Genomic DNA, 19,677 nt, shown 5'->3' on the forward strand with positions numbered 1-19,677 from the left:
AGCAATTCTCCTGCCTCAGCCTCCTGTGTAGCTGGGATTACAGGCACGCACCACTACGCCTGGCTAATTTTTGTATTGTTAGTAGGGACAGGATATCACCCAATTGTCCAGGCTGGTCTTGAACTTCCAACCTCAGGAGAGCTGCCCGCCTTGGCCTCCCAAAGTACTGGAATTATAGGCATGAGCCACCACGCCCAGCCTGGAATTTGCATTTTAACGAGACTCTCAGGTAGCTCGTAGGCACCTTGGAGTTAAGAGTCCTTATCTTTGCTCCTCCTCACTGCTGTTTCCCTTCTGCCCCTTTCTCTGACTCTGTTCCTCATAGATTAACTCAGTCATAAGCCTCAATGTGACACTGAGCCAAAAATCTTACCCCAGCTGACCAGCCTCAGGCTGCTAGTGGTGTATTTTGTCTTTTTGGAAAAATGGTCTTCTGAGCCTGTAGCAGTGATTGGAGGTGGGGGGGCAACCCACAGGTGACCAAGTGAGCCCCAAGCATGCAGAGCAGCATCTGCTACACTTTCTAGCATGATCCTTCACAGGGGTCTGGCTCATGGTAATGGTGTGAGCTCTTGGCAGGCCCCAGGGAGGCAAGTGTGGTTATGCTCACTTTCACCCAAAGTGGCACCTGGGCCCACAGGGCCTTCTGACTGCAAACCAGCACCTTTCCCTCCACCACACAGGCCTCTGTGCTGTCATCCAGGGAGCGAAGGAGGGCTGCGGGGCTCGGGAGGTGGGGGCTGAGCGAGGGATCAGAGACCACTCAGGGCGAGGAGCTGCAGCGATGCCTTGTTAAGGGGAATGCCTTCAGAACAGATGTATCCAGAGCACCAAAGCTTTTAGGGGGCTTCAAATAGAGACTTATTTCACTTGTTCTTTACAAGAGAAATGACTGAAGTTAGACATGTTCTTCCCTAAGCTTCCAAAGCTTGTTCTGTGGGAGGCTGCAGCTGCCCGCCCCGTGGTCCCTTCAGCGTGCTGCTTCCAGGACGGCCTCCGATATAAGTGTCCCGATTCTGCACCCACCAGCCCCCTCTCCTCAGCCTTAGAACACAGGTACAATGGGTCAGAACTCTTAAAAACAGGCTGTTCTGCCCTGTGGCCCTCAGGGTGGAGTCAGGGAGCCACAGAGGTTCTGTGAATTCCACCACCAGCAAACAAAGGGCAGCGTGGAGAAGTGGGCACTATGTCTGAGGGGTGAGTGAGGGCCTGGAGTGGGGCCCCCAGGGCAGAGAGAACAAATGGCAGAGCACCTCCTTGTCCTGAGAGGTTGGGACAGAGTGGGGGGTTTGGCAGCTGGGCCGCTGCTGCTGCTACCCTGGCAGCTTTCACTGTGCAAACTTCCCTCCGGTGGTTAATTCCAGAACCAGGGCTCTTTTCTAGGGAAGGGATCCTCCTCCACATTGATCCCTCACCCCCGCTTCCCACCCACCAGCCCAGATCACTGCAGCACCCATGGGCTGCCCCCACACATGGAGGGCTACTGCCCCTGACTCCCAAAGACCCCATCCTTCCTGGAGCCCCCAGTCTGGTCAGCTTCCCCCCAAATCCCCAAAGGTCATGCCCATTCTGTCTGCTAATCCTACAGCACAGCCCAATCCCACACTCTCCCTAAGACCAGATGAGTGTCCACTCATTGCCCTGCGGTCTCCTCACCTCATTGAAGTCCATTTCAGAGCCATGAGTGACATCATACCTTGTGGTACCCCCGAGCCCACACTCCTCAAAAGGCCCGGTGGCTCTGTCTCCCCATTCCTCCTTGGCTCAGACAGAGCACGTGGCGCCCACCACCTTCTCTCCAGAGCTTACCAGCGCCTCTGGGAGTCCTCCCACGTGACCCTGCAGGAGTTGCTGGACCAAGAGCAGACCCTCCTCGAACCCGTGCCCGACCAGGAGCGTCAGACCTTCCAGTACAGGCTCGGGTCACTCTACCTGCACTACCTGGGGCTGCTGCGCTGCTTCGACACCGTCTACGACCAATTAGTGCAGCCGCAGAAGCGGCGGCTGGTGCGGCGCCTGCTGGACAGCGTGGCGGGACGCGTGCTGGAGCTCAAGGACGAGCTGGTGCGCGTGGAACTGTGTGAGACCCACTGCCTGGACCTCGTGCTGCAGGATCTCAAGCTCACCCCGGTACGAGTGTGCGGCGGCGAAGCCACGCCCACAGCCAGGTAGTGGGAGGGGAGAGGCAGGGCGGACCGGCCTTGATCACCTGGGACACAGAGCCATGCCCCTGACAGCTTGGGGTCGGGTGGGGCCGACCACCCCCTGCCTACCCCCCACCCCATGGATATTCCTGGTGTTGGGACACCTGCGAGGGAAGGAAGGAGGGCAAAGAAGATCAGAGGATGGGCTTTGACCTTGCGGGCAGGGATTCGGGAAGGGGGTGGGTGCATGAGGTACTTGGGAGTTGGATGGAGTCAGGGTGAGATCCCCTGCATGACTGGGAAGACCAATGAACTGCAGGAGATTGTGAGGAGAGTCCTCTAGAGGCTCCTCAAAGTGTGGTCCCTGGACTAGCAGCACTGACATCTCAAATGAGAAACTGCATCCCTAACCCACTAAATTTTCACCGGCATTTTATCAAGACCCTCCAGTGATCTGTGTGAACAAGCAAGTTCTAGAAGGCTGTTCTAGAGCACAGAGCTTCGATGGGGCTGCCAGTCTGGCCCTAAGCTCGGGGTACAGTAATTGCTTCATATCCAAAACTATCTCAAAGTTTCCCCAACCAGCTGCAGCCATGCACTTGTGGGGAAAGAAAAATGATTCTATAGGCCCTGCCATTCTGATGTAGTAGTCTGGGGAGAACTTAGGAATCTGCATTTAAGAGTTTCCCAGTTGATTCTGATGCACAACCAGGGTTAAGACTACTACCACCTACCACCGTCCTCCAGAATTCAACTCCAGCCAGATGATGGGGGCAAAAGAGAGGAATGACTCTTGGGGGCATCTGCCCATTACCCTTTCAGTTTCCTACCCCAGGACTCTAAAATGGAGGAAAACAGTACCGGGGTTGTGTCAGCAGCTGAAAATGGTAATAGATTGGCCAGATGGCCCAGACTTTTGGTTTCTGACCCTCCTCCCCCAACGTTGCCCCAAAGGCTGACCTAGAGGTTCCAATCCCCAAATACTTCCTGCTGGAGCAGTCCACTACTATGCAGGAGCAAAGGCTGATGCTGGCTGAGATCCTGTCCAGACTGGAGCCAGTGTCCTCCCGGAAGGTAAACAGGGGTGACACCCTCCTAGATACTTCCATTCCCCTTCTGTAAGCCTCCAGAATGCAGAGGCCCCTCCCTGCCCTACACCAGAGTGCCCTTTAGGTAATCCCTGGCCTTCTTCAAGGCTGTTCTTATGCTCATGGTAACCTTCTAGCACCAAGACAAGACTTGGGCTCCCAAATACTTTGGGAGGATGGTGTCCTGGTGCATCCTTTGGCGGCTGGTCTCCCAGTGGCCCGCCCTGGATGCAAGCTCTCCCTCACGTACTCTTGCTCTTTTGCCCCTGTTCTGGCCAGAGCTTTACAGGAATGCACCGGACTGAGGCCATAATTCTAATACAAAGGGCAGAGCGGGCCAGGCAAGGCCGGCTTCGAGCCACCTTCATGCAAGAGATTCGAAGAGATGAGGAGCGGGATCGGAGGATTCGGGAGGACGGACGGCACAAGTTCAGTCAGGGCCAAGAAGCTGTCACCATACAGAAGGTAACTCTAGGTGCCCAGGAGGAGGGCCAGGGCAGAGTCACCTCATTCAGGAAGCCTGCTGGGCTCAGCAATTGATCGCAGGAGTGCAGGTGCTTGCATTCTGCAGCCCCACAACTAGATTTTTTTTCTTTTATTTTTTAAAATTTTATTTATTTATTTATTTATTTTTGGAGATGGAGTCTTGCTCTGTCGCCCAGGCTGAAGTGCAGTGGTGTGATCTCAGCAACCTCTGCCTCCTGGGTTCAAGTGATTCTCATGCTTTAGCCTCCTGAGTAGATGAAACTACAGTCCTTTGCCAATACACCCAGCTAATTTTTGCATTTTTAGTATAGATGGGTTTCACCATGTGGCCAGGCTGGTCTCAAACTGACCTCAGGTGATCTCCCCACTTCGGCCTCCCAAAGTGCTGGGATTATAGGCGTGAGCCACAACGCCCAGTCTCCACAACTAGATTCTAAACCAGTCGGTACTTTAATCAGTCAGTAAGCATGTATCTTTTTTGTTTATTAGTTAATCCACATCTCTCTTCTCAAAAGGGTTTGGAGTAGGATACCTTCAAAGTCCCAGAAACAGAAGGATCATTAAAATCAGGGAAGAAAAGTCCATAATAGAATAGCAGAACAGGCCAGGCACGGTGGCTCATGTCTGTAATCCCAGCATTTTGGGGGGCTGAGGCAGGCACAAGGTCAGGAGTTTGAGACCAGCCTGACCAACAGGGTAAAACCCCATCTCTATTAGAAATACAAAAATAAGCTGTGTGTGGTGGCATGCACCTGTAATCCTAGCTACTCAGGAGGCTCAGGCAGAAGAATTGCTTGAACCCCGGAGGCAGAGGTTGCAGTGAGCCCAGATCATGCCACTGTACTCCAGCCTGGGTGACAGAGCACTACTCTGTCTCAAAAAAAAAAAAAAAAAAAAAAGAGAGAGAGTAGCAGAACAGAATAGATGATCACTCCAGAAACTCTTAAGACTATTGAAAATGAGCCACTAGGGTCGGGCGCGGTGGCTCAAGCCTGTAATCCCAGCACTTTGGGAGGCCAAGGTGGGTGGATCACAAGGTCAAGAGATCAAGACCATCCTGGTCAACATGGTGAAACCCCGTCTCTACTAAAAATACAAAAAATTAGCTGGGCATGGTGGCGCATGCCTGTAATCCCAGCTACTCAAGAGGCTGAGGCAGGAGAATTGCCTGAACCCAGGAGGCGGAGGTTGCGGTGAGCCAAGATTGCGCCATTGCACTCCAGCCTGGGTAACAAGAGTGAAACTCCGTCTCAAATAAAAAAAAAAAAAAAAAAGAAAAGGAGCCACTAAAATGTATCCTGCTGAGGCTGGAGTATTGCTTGACCCTTGAGCAACATAGCAAGACCCCATCTCTTAAAACAAAAAAGGATCCTGAGCCTCCCAGAATCTAAGATGGAGGGAAACTTGATCATGATGAATTAAGTTGATAACTGATGTGATCTGAGCATCCCCAAGCTCTTTGCCTTCTGGGTCACAGTTTAACATGGAAATAACGTAATTTCCATAATTTTGCCCCGTCTCACTTCACTGCAGAAAGCCCTTCTCTGGCCTAAGGTTCACCAGCATTCTTACCATCCTGGTTGTCATGCCTCTCCTTTGCTCTGGGCAGCCACTCTGCACCTCTCTGGGTAGCCTCTGCTGTCTGCTTTGGTGTGCGATCATGGCCTCTCCCACCATTCCTTAAAATGCTGCTAACACAGGTGGATCCCTGGTAGTGGTGGTTAACAGCTTGACCAGAGACTGGAGGAGCCCTGGGAAAATCCCAGTGCAAGAACAGAAAGTGGTCTGTGGTGTCACTGCCCCCAAGGCCATGATGTCACGGGAGCCTCTTGCCACTGTTCTTTCCAGGAACTGCTGACCTGGGGTGGGCCCTCTTTCTCAAATCAATCTCCCCTCCCATCCTCTCTCTCTCAAATCCCAATACCTCAAAAATTTCTGCCTCCTAGTCTATTAGAGAAAACTTAGAACTCCTTCCCACCAAAAGACAAAAGCAGGTAACCAACTAACCAACAATAGTGATTCTATGAAGATGGATCCTCTGCAAATGGGGTAGATTTGTGCATTACTAATCAGTACGCTGAGTGTGCCTATCTGAGCCAGGATGACTTTACCAGTGTCTGTCTGAGAAGGACATTTGACAGGAGGGCTCACTAAATCAAAAACTGAAGAAGGAGGCTGGACCCCAATGATGGGGTCCCATTTCCCCTAGAGGCCAAAGTAGGTCATTTTGTGCCTGTCGCCAGACATCAAGAGTACAGAAATATTGTGTGCTGGTCTTAGAGTCACCCAGAGCACTGACAAAAGAAAAGAATGTATAACGGACCCAGTCATGGCGGGCCTGGCCTGTGCTGGTCATGGGAGTGGGAGGACGAAGGCCAGATGAGAAGTGCAGGAACCAGCCCCTGCTTCTAGAGGTGCCATGAGGCAGACAGCGAGCACTGTCTGGCCCGGGCCCTGGCTCTGCCTTCCTCTGCCCAACGTCCCCACCCTCCGGCCCCACTCGGTGATCCTGGAGTCTGAAAGTGGCTGGGCTGGGAGAAAGAGCACGGGTCCACCTCTGCACAGATGGGGTCTTGGGCCTGGGAGAGGTCATGTCCAGTCTCCGGCCTCAGTTGCCTTGGGTCAAAAATGTAGGATCAAATTGAGCTCCACAGTCCCTACAGTGCCAATGTCTGTGTGCCTGGGTGGAATCAAATATCGATTTCAATTGCTCTGGGGATTCTGGGGAGTGGTGTAGGGTGCTTGAGCTCTGATCTGTCCCTCAAAAGAGACAGCAGATTAGGGTGGAGAGGGGAAGGAGGGAATCCCTGAGGGGCCCTGGGATGTTAGCTTGAGTGCCTACCTGAAACCATTCTTCCAGGCTACTCCTGCTCAGTGTGCCCCTGAGCAACTTCCCTGGGGCTCCTGCCCCCCTACGCAAAATCTCCTCTAGCATGACCCTCTCTGACCCTCTCAGAGACAGGCTTCTGCAGGGTGGAGAGTGTGTCCCATGTGTCCCCTTCCTCCCTCCGCCAGGTGTGGAAAGGTTACCTGCAGAGGAGACGCACTCAGCAGGACCGGCGGACGGAGATGGAGTTCATTGGCATGGTGAGCTCAACCTGGCCACCATGGTAGGGCCCGGAACACAGGGCTGGCCAGGGTAGGGCCCCCACCCCAGAGCACAGTCTTCTTCCAGCCCCACATTGCCCATGGTGCTTTCCACTCAGGCCAGGCTGGGAGCCTGGGAGAGAAAGAGGCAGAAGGACAGGAAAGCCTGTAGGCCATATGCCTTCACACCCTTCATCTTGTGGAGATCAGCCCCTGGCAGCAGCTCACCTGTGGGGCCGGTGAGGGGTACTGTGCAGAGCGTCCTGGACCCCACGTTCCCACCCCCAGCTGGAAGGAGGGGCTGCAGGGGTAAACCCCCAGAGGGAGGAGGCCACAAAGCCAGCAGGAGCACCCACACTGCCCCCCGCAAGCCTCTGGTAGCCACAGGGAAACACCAGGGGCTGTGTAGGGGTGGGGACACACTCTCCAAACCAGGGCTTCCCAGGCGGCGTGCCTGTGTGTAGACATGTGTGTCGGCAGTCAGTAGGCCTGGCTCCTTGAGTCTGTCTGTCCCCTGTTCTCTGTATTCTTGCCCAGCTGGTCTCCACTGACTTAGGAAAGGCAGGCCAAACTGGAGGGGTGTTGGGAGCCTGCTCCCTAGGGGAGGGTCTTTGCCCTGGGCAGATCCTATGGAGGCCTGGCTGCCAGAGGGAGCTACAGAGGGAGCTGGGCTGGGGATTGGAAGGATTGGAGGGAAGGGAGCCTTTCCAGGGCTGGTGACATCTTGCAGGCTGAGAGGCTACCACTGGAGGCTTGGGTCCTTGGGAGGAGGAGGGGGCCAGGGGCTGCTATGTGGGAGTGGGGGTCAGAGACTTGTTGTGGGGCCAGAGGGCTGGACCCCCAGGAGATGAGAGCAGGCTGAAAGAGGCAGGGGTTGGCTTCAGCAGGGAGGGGTCTGCGCGGCAGTGGGTGAGGAATGAGCCTGGCCGCCCGGGCCTATCAACAGTGTGAGCTCAGCGTTTTCAGTAATTGTCTCTGCGCAGAGTGATATTTAAAATACATTTGGGAGCCAATGAGGCGGGAAAGTGGCTGCGAGAGCGGCTGCCAACTCGGCCGCGGGGCGGGGGGTGTGGGCGGGGGCTGGGGCCGGAGGCTCCAGGGGAGGGTGTGCTGGGGAAATCGGGCAGGGGCCAGCCTGGATGCATCTAGCAAACTCATTATTAGAGTAATTTACACAGACGAATTCGGCTCCAAACACAGTTTCCCCCAATGCAGGCATGCCTGTTGTTCTGTGTGGGTGTGTGCGTGAGGCCTCGCCTGAGCGTCTTGTTGGGGAAGGAGTGGGTACAGATGTCTGTGCCCGAGGCTGGGGGCTGTATTCAGACTGGATTCTGGCTCCTCCCACTCCCACTCCTGAGCCCCTCGGCCTCTCTTCCACTCCCCCAGCTCCCCTCACCCAACCAGGTAGAGCACCTGAGCATCATCTCCCAGGCCTGCCAAGGGGAGGATGGCCGGAGGATCCGCCAGATGGAGAAAGAGGAGGAGTTCCAGGCGGCAATGGTGAAGACCCATGATTCTCTCGCAGAGACAGAGGGACCTGACATGAAGGAGAAAATGAAGGAGCAAATCCGACAGTGGTTTATCGAGTGCCAGTCAGTGTCCTCAGCTGACCCTACCCTCAGTCCTTCATTCCCTTCTCTTAGCGTCCCTCAGGTCTTCTCGGGCCCCATCCCCCACATGAGTTCTGCCTTCTAGTCCAGATTGGCCCTTTTCTCCTCTACCCCCAGTGTGTGTCCCCAACACACTGCTGACCCTCTTTGTTTCAACCTTGGGGCCCCAACTTACAGGACCATATCCACAGCTGACTTCCCATTTCCAAAAGGGAGAGAAAGTGCCAGGATAGGGTGGGGAAATCACCCATGGATGCCCCTTGAGTGATCTGTCCTCCTGTTTGGAACAATCAATCCCTCCCTTCTCTCCCTGCATCTCCCTGGTCCTTTTTTTTTTCTGGCGTTCTCCATCCATCCACCCACCCTTTTATTCACCTCTCCATCTACCTATCCATCCATTTGTCATCCATTCCCCCACCCACCCCTCTACCCACCTCTCCACCTATCCATCCATCCGTCCACCCACCCACCCTTCTACCCCCTTGTCCATCTATCCATCCACCTGTCCATCTACCCACCAACCCCTCTACCCACCTCTCCCCCTATCCATCCATCTGTCCACCCACCCACCCACCCTTCTACCCATCTCTCCATCTATCCATCCATCTGTCCACCCACCCACCCTTCTACCCCTCTCTCTACCTATCCATTCTTCTGTCCACCCATCCACCCTTCTACCTACCTCTCCATCTATCTATCCATCTGTCCACCCACCCACCCTTCTACCCCCATCTCCATCTATCCATTCGTCTACCAACCCACTCTTCTACCCCTCTGCCCATCTATCCATCCATCTCTCCATCCACCCACCTACCCCTCTACCCACCTCTCCATCTATCCATCCATCTGTCCACCCACCTACATTTTGACCCCCTTCTCCATCTATTTATCCATCTATCCATCCAACCACCCTTCTACCCACCTCTCTACCTATTCATCCATCTGTCCATCCAACCACCCTTCTACCCACCTCTCCACCTATCCATCCATCTCTCCATCTACCCACCCACCCCTCTATCCACCTCTCCATCTATCCATCCATCTGTCCACCCACCTACATTTCGACCCCCTTCTCCATCTATTTATCCATCTATCCATCCAACCACCCTTCTACCCACCTCTCTACCTATCCATCCATCTGTCCATCCAACCACCCTTCTACCCACCTCTCCACCTATCCATCCGTCTCTCCATCTACCCACCCACCCCTCTATCCACCTCTCCATCTATCCATCCATCTGTCCACCCACCCACCCTTCTACCCCTCTCTCCACCTATCCATCCATCTGTCCACCCACCCACCCTTGTACCCCTCTCTCCATCTATCCATCCGTCCATCCAACCACCCTTCTACCCACCTCTCCAGCTATGCATCCATCTGTCCACTTACCTACCCTTCTACCCACCTCTCCACCTATTCATTGATTTGTCCATCCACCCACCCACCCTTCTACCCACCTCTCCATCTATCTGTCCATCCACCTACCCATCCTTCCATCCACCTCTCCATCTCCCCATTCATCCATCCATCTGTCCACCTATCCACCCATCCTTCTACCCACCTCTCCACCTGCCCACCTACCCACCCATTCTTCTCCCCACCTCTCCATCTATCCATCCATGCATCCACCCATTTACCCACCCAACTTTCTGCTCACCTCTCCATCTGTCTATCCATCTGTCCATCCACCCACCCACCCTTCTTCCCACCTCTCTGTCTACCTATGCACCCATCTGTCCATCCATTGATTCATCTTTCTGTCCAATCATTTTATGTTCACTTAGTGACCTTACTGGCCGGTTCCCTGATTATCCAGATGAATCTTTAGGTGGATCCTACCTGATCTTTGCAGACAAAACTCCAGAACAGGTACCTGGCTGGAGGAAGGACAGGGGGTTTTCTGTGGCAGGTGGAGCCAGAGGCTACAGAGAATAGTGAGTAGGATGGGGTGGGTGGGGGAATCAGCTGCAACGGAGGCAGAGGTGGCTAGGGAAAATGTAGCTAGAAAGACGGCATGTGGAAGAGGAGCAAGGAGCAGCTGTGGCCAGAGCAGGCATTGTGGCTGGGAAAGGAAGGATGTCTGGTGAGACTGTGGTGGTCCCAGATTCCCATGGCCCAGAAGAGAAGAGTGGCTCTGACCAGAATGCTCCTTCTTGGGCACCCTTCCTCACTGGACCCTGATGGAGTGTCTGCATGCTCAGCTGTCCCAACCCCATCAGTTACTCTAGGCCTAGGGAATCCTTGGTCCACCCGAGTCTCAGGCCCTGGGTTCTCTTCTGTAAAATCCCCCTGATCTTCTCTGAAATGTCTTGTGTCACTGGTCACAGGTGAGAATGGAACTGGAGATGCAGGTCCAAGAGAACAAAAAAAGGGAAAAAGCGAAGAGCAAGGAAAAAGAAAAGGATGAAAAAGAGAAGAAGAAAGGAAAGGAAGAAAAGGCCAAGAAGGGGGTAAGACACCTCCCGGATGCATGATTTGGGGGACTCATGGCAGGAAGATCAGGACCAGAGTCTGTGCTAGGCAGAGGCAATGAAACCAAGGTCAAAGGTTACTTCTGTTCTAGGAGGTGGATGCGGCGCTGCAAGTATTGCCATCCAGATGTATCCCTGTGATCAGTGCCGGGCACGAGGAATACCTAAGTAAGAGGCGAGATGGCTGGGGACGAGTGTCTGTGCCTCGTGGGCCCTGGAGAAAGTGGGCATCTGCCACATGGACCATGAGGTGGCAGTGTGGGTGTGTGGGCAAAGGGGACAACACCAAATGGGGAGAGGGAGGGGTATGGTGTGATTTTTTTGGTGGGGGTATTATGGGTTTGGGTCTGAATCCTGTGGTCACAGGCCTTGGTGTCAACTCTGTCCGCTGTCTGGGTAGAAGCAGCACCAGGCTGGTGGGTGGGGACAGGGCAACTGGCCAGGGCCCAGCTCCTGACCTGTGTGCACACATGTGTCTGTATGTATGCATGTATGTGTGCATGTGCTTGTGCACACATGCAGGCATGTGTGTGTACACCAAGGACTCTGACCTTCACACATCCATCCATTCTCTGTGATCAGACATTTGGAAGAACCGGTGTGGGGGCGTACATCCCAGTCAGAATTATGACTCTGAGACCCTCCGGGAGGAGAAGAGGAAGGAGGTGGAGCTGGAGATCAGGATACAGGTGAGAATGAGTGGTCAGGGCTTCCCTGCAGGCCACTACCCTACACCTTCTCCCGTGCTCTGCACTTCCAGCCAGATTCGGGCTCCTCCCCACCCATTTCTCTGCCTCTCTCTTGTCCTGAACCCCCAACTCCGGTCCCCAGCTCATCCTCTGTAGACTTCCCTGCCTTGATGTGTGGTCCTAGCTCCACCTGCTGCCCACATCAGTTCCCACCTTCCTCTGCCTCCCCCTGGTCCTGCTTTCTCCCAGGGCTGAAGCAGCAGGGGTGCGGGGTATGGGAGGGGCTCGAAGTCAGGGTATCCAAACCCCTCCACCATCCTCAGGAACCCTCTGATGATGTGTCCCACCCATGCTTCAGGAGTGTTCAATCATGTGATCTTTCACACAACCCATGGTTTTCCTGACGTTACACATGGGAAAGTGAGGCTAAGAGGTTATGCAACCATTCAGGTCACAGAGACCTCAGGGATGGGTCTTGGGCTTGAACTCCATGTGGGGGCTTCTCCCCACATTGAAGGCTGTTAAGAGCAGGGCTCCTGGGAGAGCAGGAAGAAGATTATGACTGAATGTGAACAGGTGCCAGAAGGGAGGGAGGAACACAGAGAACCATGTGGGAAGGCACCAGGGCTGTCCCCACTGCTTTCATCAGGCTCACTGGGCTCTTCTGTAAGGCTCCTCCCCTCCTCCCCATCCCTGCCTGCCTGCTTCTCTCCCACCTGTCCTCCCAGTCCCAGGCCACCCTGCCACACCTCTGCTGTCTCCCCTAGGTGGATGAACTGATGCGTCAGGAGCTGAGGAACCTCCGTCTGGCTGTGGACAAGGAGGAGGAAAGACCCTTGAGGGCTCCAAAGGCAAGATCGGGGCTGGGGCTGGGCAGGGGAGGGCACACAGGGGAGGCAAGGAACAGGGCACAGTGACCTATGTTCTTGTTTCCAATCAGAAAACACCTGGGAAGAAACCTGGGATAAAGAAGAAGGAAAAAGATCTGACCCCAAACAGGTAGCAGGCCCTGTAGTGCCTCCTTGGCAAGTGGTGGCGATAGAGCAAGTCCCAGTCCACCTGCCCATCACCCACCCACCCAGCAGCAGCAGCAGGTCCTGGCTCTGCCGCTGTGAGACGGTGGGAAGGTCACTTTCCCTCTCCGACTCCCTGGCCTTGTTCACCAAGTACCTGCCCTGCCAAACCCATATGATAACCGTGGGGATCAAGTAAAGGCACGTGAGACACAGAGTGAGATGTCAATGGGGTTTCTGATCAGGTCATTGCTCTGCGCTTCCTGATACTCCCTCCAACCTTTGCCTTAACAAGATATCTCTGTCAAAGCCATTTCCCTCTGGACTTCCCGCTCTGGGACATTAAGGGACTCATCAGTGGTCCCTTCCTGCTGACTTGTCTGGTAAAGAGCTCACAAGCACCTTGGTGTCAGCTGCTTTAATTTAATGACTGTCCGTCCCAGGAGCACTCACATCTGAAATGTGGTTTCTAAGAAGAGGGCAATGTTTCACTCAAATGACTGGATTTCTAATGGTGGACCTTTGGGCAGGGGGCAGACTGATGGGGTCACAGAGGCTCCTGTCCTCTTCACACCCCTCACAGAGCACCCACTGCGGGAGGCTTGCCTCCTGGGGCAGTGACTTGGTGCCATACCTAGTTCTGCCTGTCCACAGGCACTGTAGATATTTTTGACCAGAATGTTTGTCACGAGAACCACTGATCCCCTGTCTTCATGACAACATTTCCCCATCTCTGTCTCCATTTTCCCTGTGTTGTCACTTGCTGATGTCCCTGGGGGGGCATTTTCCTGTGCCATCCTCTGCCAGGTCTGTGGAGTCTCTTTATGAAGAGCTTGCTATTGCTGGCCTTGTAAGGAAGAGTGAGCCAGTAGCATTGAAAGACTACATAGGTGAGACCCCTCCCACAATGCCTGTTCTCAGTCTGTAGCCGGGTGCCAAGGCTCCCCTATGCCCTGCCCACCAGCCACACCTTTCCTGTGGCTGATTACCTGATTGCCACTCGGAGAGGATACCTGTCACTCAGTGGCTATCTGTTGCCACAGGTGACTGCCTCTATCTTGGATCTGCTCTGAGTTTGGCAAAGAAGTTGCCCATGCCCTCTCTGTTTGATATACGACAGAACGTGGCCTTGTATGCTGTCCTTCGGCTTGGTGAGAGGCCCTGGGGGTGTGAGGAGCCAGCTCTGGGCAGGCAGCCCTCGGGGTAAGGGCTGGGGTCAGGGTAGGGTGGCTGAGGTGGGCATGTCCAGCCTGGGCCTCCAAGCCCCAGGTCCTCCTGCCCTGCCCAGGCCCTGCTGGAGCTCACACCCAGATTGGGCCACCCCAGAAATCATATAGGCCCTTGACCTGCTGAGGAGTCCACACTGCCAGCCCTTACTCAATCCTGAGGGACAACCTCCTCCCAGAAAACCTCCCAGAAAACCAGCCCTACACCTGCTGAGCTGAGCTGAAAAGCTTTCTGAGGTGGTTTATTCCATGCCTTCTTTTTTTTTTTTTTGTGGCAACAGAATCTTACTCTGTCGCCCAGGCTGGAGTGCAGTGGGGCAATCTCAGCTCACTGCTCCCATGTCTCGTGCCTTTCAATTCCACCATGTCATAATCCAGGAGTGGAAGCACGTGGAGTGGAAAACAGAGTATTGGCTGGGGTAGCAGGCTCCCTCCCAGCCCCATGTACACCTCTTCATGCTGGAGACTGCTAAGCCATTCAAAATCTCCTGCCGCAACTCCTGGCTCCCAGGCCTAGGGGACCAGGGGACCTGCTGGTGTTGGGGAAGGTAGAACGCCGTGATCTGCACCTGTTCCCCCAACCCCAGCCCCGGACCCTTGGCCTGACCTTACGCAGTGTCAAGTCATTGTCTCCCGCCCTGACGCCTGCTGCTGATCCGTCATCTGTCTCTGGCCCATTTCCTTGCTCCAGGCTCCCCGGATATCCACACCATGGCCCCGCTCATCCGCTCCATCCTCCTGGTGGGCCCCTCTGGCATGGGGAAGAAGATGCTGGTCAAGGCGGTGTGCACAGAAACTGGCTCCAACCTGTTTGACCTGTCCCCTGACAACCTGCTGGGCAAATATCCTGGCAGGAACGGGGCACAGATGATGGTGCATATAGTCTTTAAGGTCTGGAGCCCCCAGCTTTTGGCCTTTCTGGTTCTCAGACCTGTGGCAACAGAGGAGGGTGGGCTCCATGCCTAAGAGGTCACCCATCAGCTTAGTGGGTGCGATTTCATGTGCTGAACTGGTGAGATCTCCCTACCAACCTGGACTAGGAGCGTGGGTTCCTTCTGCAGTCCCTATGGTGTGGGAATGAAGAAAAAGGGGAGGAAACAGAGCAGTTCCTTTTCATGGGCTTAATATGCAGTAGGATGAGGCTTAATATGCAGTCCCCCATGGGGGGGGCAGTGACTCAGTTTACCCTGAGGTATGAGGTGTGTGCAGCAGCAGGCTGAGGGGTGGGCTGGTAGGTGTAGGGAGTGGAGACTGGTCTCTAAGGTCAGCCCCTGCCCAAGGCTGGCCCTCATCCTGGCTTCTGACCAGCAGGGACATGACCCTTCTCCAGGGACATCTAACATCTGATTTTTATTCTCTGACCCATCCAGGTAGCCCGGCTCCTACAGCCCTCTGTGATTTGGATTGGAAATGCTGAGAAGAATTTCTATAAGAAGATCCCCAAAGAAGACAGGGAGGTGAGGGAGCATGAGCGGGAAGGCTGTGTGGCCGGTGGCATGAGCTGGGGCTGGGCTGGAAGGCCTGGGCTGGAAGGCCTGGGCTTGTTCAAGTCACTCCACACCCCACCCACGGGGGCCTGGCACATGTCCCCTCTACTCCTCACACCTAGTTTCCTTGTCTCGGAGCAAGATGGGCAGCCTCCTCACACCACTAGGGCTGAGGTGAGGCTGAGGGCGGGGCGTGTGCTCTGAGAACTTGGGAGCCCCATAGGCTGGGCCACTGTGCCCCAGCCCTACCACTCCCGCCTCCTCCCCTGGAGCAGATAGACCCAAAGCGGATAAAGAAGGACCTCACCAAGGCCTTGCGGCTGCTGACTCCTGGAGACCGCGTGATGCTGATTGGGACAACCTCCCGGCCACAGCTGGCTGAGATACGGGGGCTGTGCCAGGTCTACGAGCGGATCCTCTTGATGCCCAGGCCTGACTACGCATCCCGTTATGGTGAGGCCTGGGGACTCAGGGCTGGCTGCTCCTCCCAAAGCCTTCCCACTTCTCTCCCCATCCCCCACTGCTGCTGCAAGCCCTCACTCCACAGCCAGGTCTTCGGGAGGGGCTGCTAGACCAGCAGTCCAGTGGCCTGGGTCCTGGCTTCGACTCTGTGGACACAAGCAGGTGGCTTATGTCCTCCGAGTCTCCACATCCTCAGGTTGAGTTGGGAGGATGACCCTTGCCTCACTTGAGATCTGGTACCTCCTCAGGGGAAGGGGAGCTGATGATTGGGAGCTGCCCCCCAGAGCACAAAGCTCCTTCCAGATCCAGGCGGGGGCTGCTCAGGCCTTGTTGCCTCTCCCTGGTGCCCACTGCCCCTCCAAGCCCCATGTCTTCCACGTGCCTGCAGTGCTCTGGAAGCGTATGATAGAGGCCCAGGGCATCCAGCCAACCCAGCGCCTGGACATCAGTGCCCTGGCCAAGGTCTCCGATGGCTACACACCGGGTCACATTCTCCAAGCCATCCAGTCGGTGCTGAGTGAGCGGCGGTTCCTGCAACTGTCCAAGCGGCCCCTGGTGGCCTCCGAGTTCCTAGGACAACTGTCGAAGCTGGATCCAGTGTACAGGGAGGAGGAGGAGTCCCTGAAGGTGAGGCAGCAGGGTCAGGGGCTGTGGATGAGCAGCGCCTTTGGGGAGTCAGGCCCCCCCAAAGCATACCTCATACCCCTCCCCTCCCTCTGGTAATTTGTAACTCCCACTAATTACCAGAAGACAATTGGTGGAAATGCGTGTGGAGCTCAGCTGGGAAGGGAGCAGGAAATCACCAGGAAATGCCAAGGCTTTGGGGCTGTTCCACCTGGTTTCCCTGAGGATGGGAGCTTGAAAGGGCCACTGAGGTATCAGGAGCCCTTGGTAGGTTCTGACAGCAGCTGGCACCCACCTTTCCTACCCCTGAGTCAGTGCCCACCCAAGGATGGCCTTGGGAGCACAGGAGAGAGGGCTGCAAGTGTGGAGGGAGGAGGGCTTGTCCCCTGAGAATGGCTGACATCATGCCTAAAGCACTTGGTGGGGAGCAAGGGAAACCTCAGCTCTAATAGGACCTCCAAACCCTGGGCAAGAGAAGAGGCTGCTGAGGAAACAGAATCTGAAAAAAGGGGAGGGGTGAGGTCAGGATGGGTCTGAGGGCCTTACCCCTCCTGTGCCCATCAACCCAGGACTGGTACTTCAAGACCCCTTTGGGCAAGAAGAACATGAAACACAGGATGGACCAGTTGGAGGCTGAGGAGGCCAAGCTGACCAAGGAGAAGAAGCAAAGGAAGTGATGGCTGAGGCCTGCGGGCACCTGAGATCAGTGGGGTGGGACAGGGTAGTGGCCCAGGGGTAAAGGGATGGGGCAGAGGCATAAAAGCCCAGATGACTTGGGAACAGACTCTCCTTGTCCATCCATGTTCATGTCTTCCCACGCTTCCTTCTGTGCCCCCACCTGTGCCTGCCACCGTCTGGCACCCACCTCTCTCCTGGGCCCTGGCCCTCGCTGGCTCACTGCCACCTCCCTGCTCTGGCTCCTCGATCCCTGTCCTCAGCCCCACTTCCAGGTCTTCAATTCCTTGTCATTGTCCTATCCTGGCTCCCTGACTCTCTTCCTCCTCAAAGTATTTAAGGGAGAAAAAATACGAAGAGGAGAGAGGGGAGAAGGAAGGTCTGCAGTCAGTATAGAAAAATAAAACACCCAAGTCTAGAAGTTAACTGTGCCTGATTCTGACCCCACTTGGCACTAACTTCCTGTGTGACCCGGAGAGTTCTTTCCTGTCTTGGGGGCTCAGTTTCCTTACTTATAGAGTGAAGAGAGATTGGACCAGGAATTTCTAAGGTCCCTTCTACTCTAGGGTGTGACTATTCTAGCAAAAGTGTCTGGGAAGTCTGGGTGGTGAGGGTGCTTGGGCAGCAGGGGGCGGTGGGATGGGGAGCAGGGCTCAGCAATGGTGTGGGGAAGTGGTGGGGCTTTGTGACCAGGGCAAGGGCTGCTGGTAGACCCAGTGCTTTGGTGGACATGGCAGTGCAGCACTGACTAGACCCAATTTCTCTGGGTGGCCTTCATTTCTTTTCTCTAAAGACCCCTCCCCTGGCACCCTGCCTGCCCCAGCTCTGTACTGTGTTCTCTGACCACACCCTAACCTTTGGTGCTCAATGGGATAGAGCCTCCTGCCCTTGGGGTGGGGGTCCATATGTGGGTTTCCCTTGCTGGGAGGGAACAGCTCAACAGTGAGTGGGGTCAGAGAACTCAGAAGAGCAGGGGCAACCATACCAAGGGCTGGGGAGCCCCAGGGTGTTCTCTTGGAAGAGGCAGATCCATGGACCATGTACAGAGTGTGTGGTTGAAGGCCAAGGTGTGTTCACAGGTAGTAAGAGACAATGGGAGACCTGAAACTGTAAAACCACTAGAAGAAAACATTGGGGAAAGCTCTGGGTAGAGATTTCTTGGATATGACCCAAAAGCATAGGCAATGAAAGCAAAAATAGGCAAATGGGATTGCACCAGACGAAAAGGTTTCTGCACAGCAAAGGAAATGACAGAGTGAAGAGACAATCCACAGATTGGGAAAAAATATTTGCAAGTTAAACATCGGATAAGGGGTGAATATCCAAAATACACAAGGAACTCAAACTACCTCAATAACAAGAAAAGAACCCTATTAAAAAGCGGACAAATGACTTGAATAGACATTTCTCAAAAGAAGACATACAAATGGCCAACAGATATCTGGAAATATGTTCAACATCATTAATCATCAGAGAAATGTGAATCAAAAACCACACAGATACTATCTCACGTCTGTTAGACTGGCTAGTATTGAGCAGGGAACTCTGTGTGCTGCTGGTGGTGTTGTAAATTAGTACCATTTTGAAAAATAGAATGAAGGTTCCTCAAAAAACTAAAAATAGAATTACCTTATGATCCAGCAATCCCAGTACTGGGTATATACCAAAGGAATTGAAACCAGAGTGCAGAAGCTATGTCTGTACCCCGTGTCCACTGCGGCACTACTCACAATTGCCGAGACTTGGGAACAACTTGTGTCCGTCAGTGGATGAATGGATTTTTAAATTCAGTGTATCTGGAGGGCATTATAATTAATGCCACAAAGAAATGATAAATATCGTTTGATAAGTGTGCTAATTACCCTGATATGATTATACATTATATACATGTATCAAAATATATCCCATAAATATAATTATAAGTAGACAGAGACACTTCTCCTTTCTCACTCTCTAGTGGAGACCCCATGTTACCACAGCAAAGGAGAGTTGTCACCCGAGGTAGAGGTCATCCAGGGAGACTGAGGGTCAGCATCAAGTGAAATAAGCCAGGTGCAGAAAGACACATACTGCATGATCTTGCTTATTGCGGTATCCAAAAATGTCAAACTCCTAGAAGTAAAGAGTAGAATGGTGATTCCCAGAGGCTGAGGGCTCAGGGGCAGTGGACAGGGAAAGGAGAGACATTGGTCAGTGGGTACGATGTTACAGGTAGATAGGATAAGTTCAGCTGTTCTATTGCACAGCAAGGTGACTATAGTGAATAATGATGTATATTTCAAAATAGTTTAAAAAGGATTTGATTGATTGATTGATTGATTGAGACAGTCTTGCTCTGTCGCCCAGGCTGGAATGCAGTGGAGCGATCTTGGCTCACTGCAACCTCTGCCTCCCAGGTTCAAGCTATTCTCTTGCCTCAGCCTCCCGAGTAGCTGGGATTACAGGCGCCCACCACCGCGCCTGGCTAATTTTTATATATGTGGTAGAGATGGGGTTTCACCACGTTGGTCAGGCTGGTCTTAAACTCCTGACCTTGTGATCCATCCTCCTTGGCCTCCTAAAGTGCTGGGATTACAGGCGTGAGCCACCATGCCCAGGCTTTAAGAGACGATTT

The 19,677-nt window shown here is 54.1% G+C and overlaps 1 protein-coding gene across 1 annotated transcript; it reads left to right on the plus strand.

Annotated features, from left to right (window-relative positions):
- Positions 1–1,107: 1,107 nt before the first annotated feature.
- Positions 1,108–17,587, plus strand: DRC11L (dynein regulatory complex subunit 11 like). The gene is made up of 19 exons (XM_009002821.5): positions 1,108–1,197; positions 1,803–2,130; positions 3,099–3,218; positions 3,512–3,697; positions 6,734–6,805; positions 8,192–8,397; positions 10,201–10,285; positions 10,744–10,866; positions 10,980–11,055; positions 11,470–11,576; positions 12,344–12,427; positions 12,517–12,575; positions 13,397–13,479; positions 13,633–13,740; positions 14,507–14,706; positions 15,186–15,272; positions 15,578–15,755; positions 16,153–16,391; positions 16,958–17,587. The coding sequence occupies exons 1-19, from the start codon at positions 1,187–1,189 to the stop codon at positions 17,063–17,065; spliced, it is 2,460 nt and encodes an 819-aa protein (XP_009001069.3). The 5' UTR covers positions 1,108–1,186; the 3' UTR covers positions 17,066–17,587.
- The last annotated feature ends 2,090 nt before the right edge of the window (positions 17,588–19,677 follow it).

The sequence above is a fragment of the Callithrix jacchus genome, chromosome 11 (assembly GCF_049354715.1).
Source record: "Callithrix jacchus isolate 240 chromosome 11, calJac240_pri, whole genome shotgun sequence".
NCBI lineage: Eukaryota > Metazoa > Chordata > Mammalia > Primates > Cebidae > Callithrix > Callithrix jacchus.

What these genes read in the sequence shown, in the direction of transcription:
- DRC11L (XM_009002821.5), top strand. An exon ending in AAAGATCTGACCCCAAACAG is followed by an intron (nt 12,576 to 13,396) that starts GTAGCAGGCCCT and finishes ATCCTCTGCCAG; the next exon opens with GTCTGTGGAGTCTCTTTATG. An exon ending in TGGTGCATATAGTCTTTAAG is followed by an intron (nt 14,707 to 15,185) that starts GTCTGGAGCCCC and finishes TGACCCATCCAG; the next exon opens with GTAGCCCGGCTCCTACAGCC.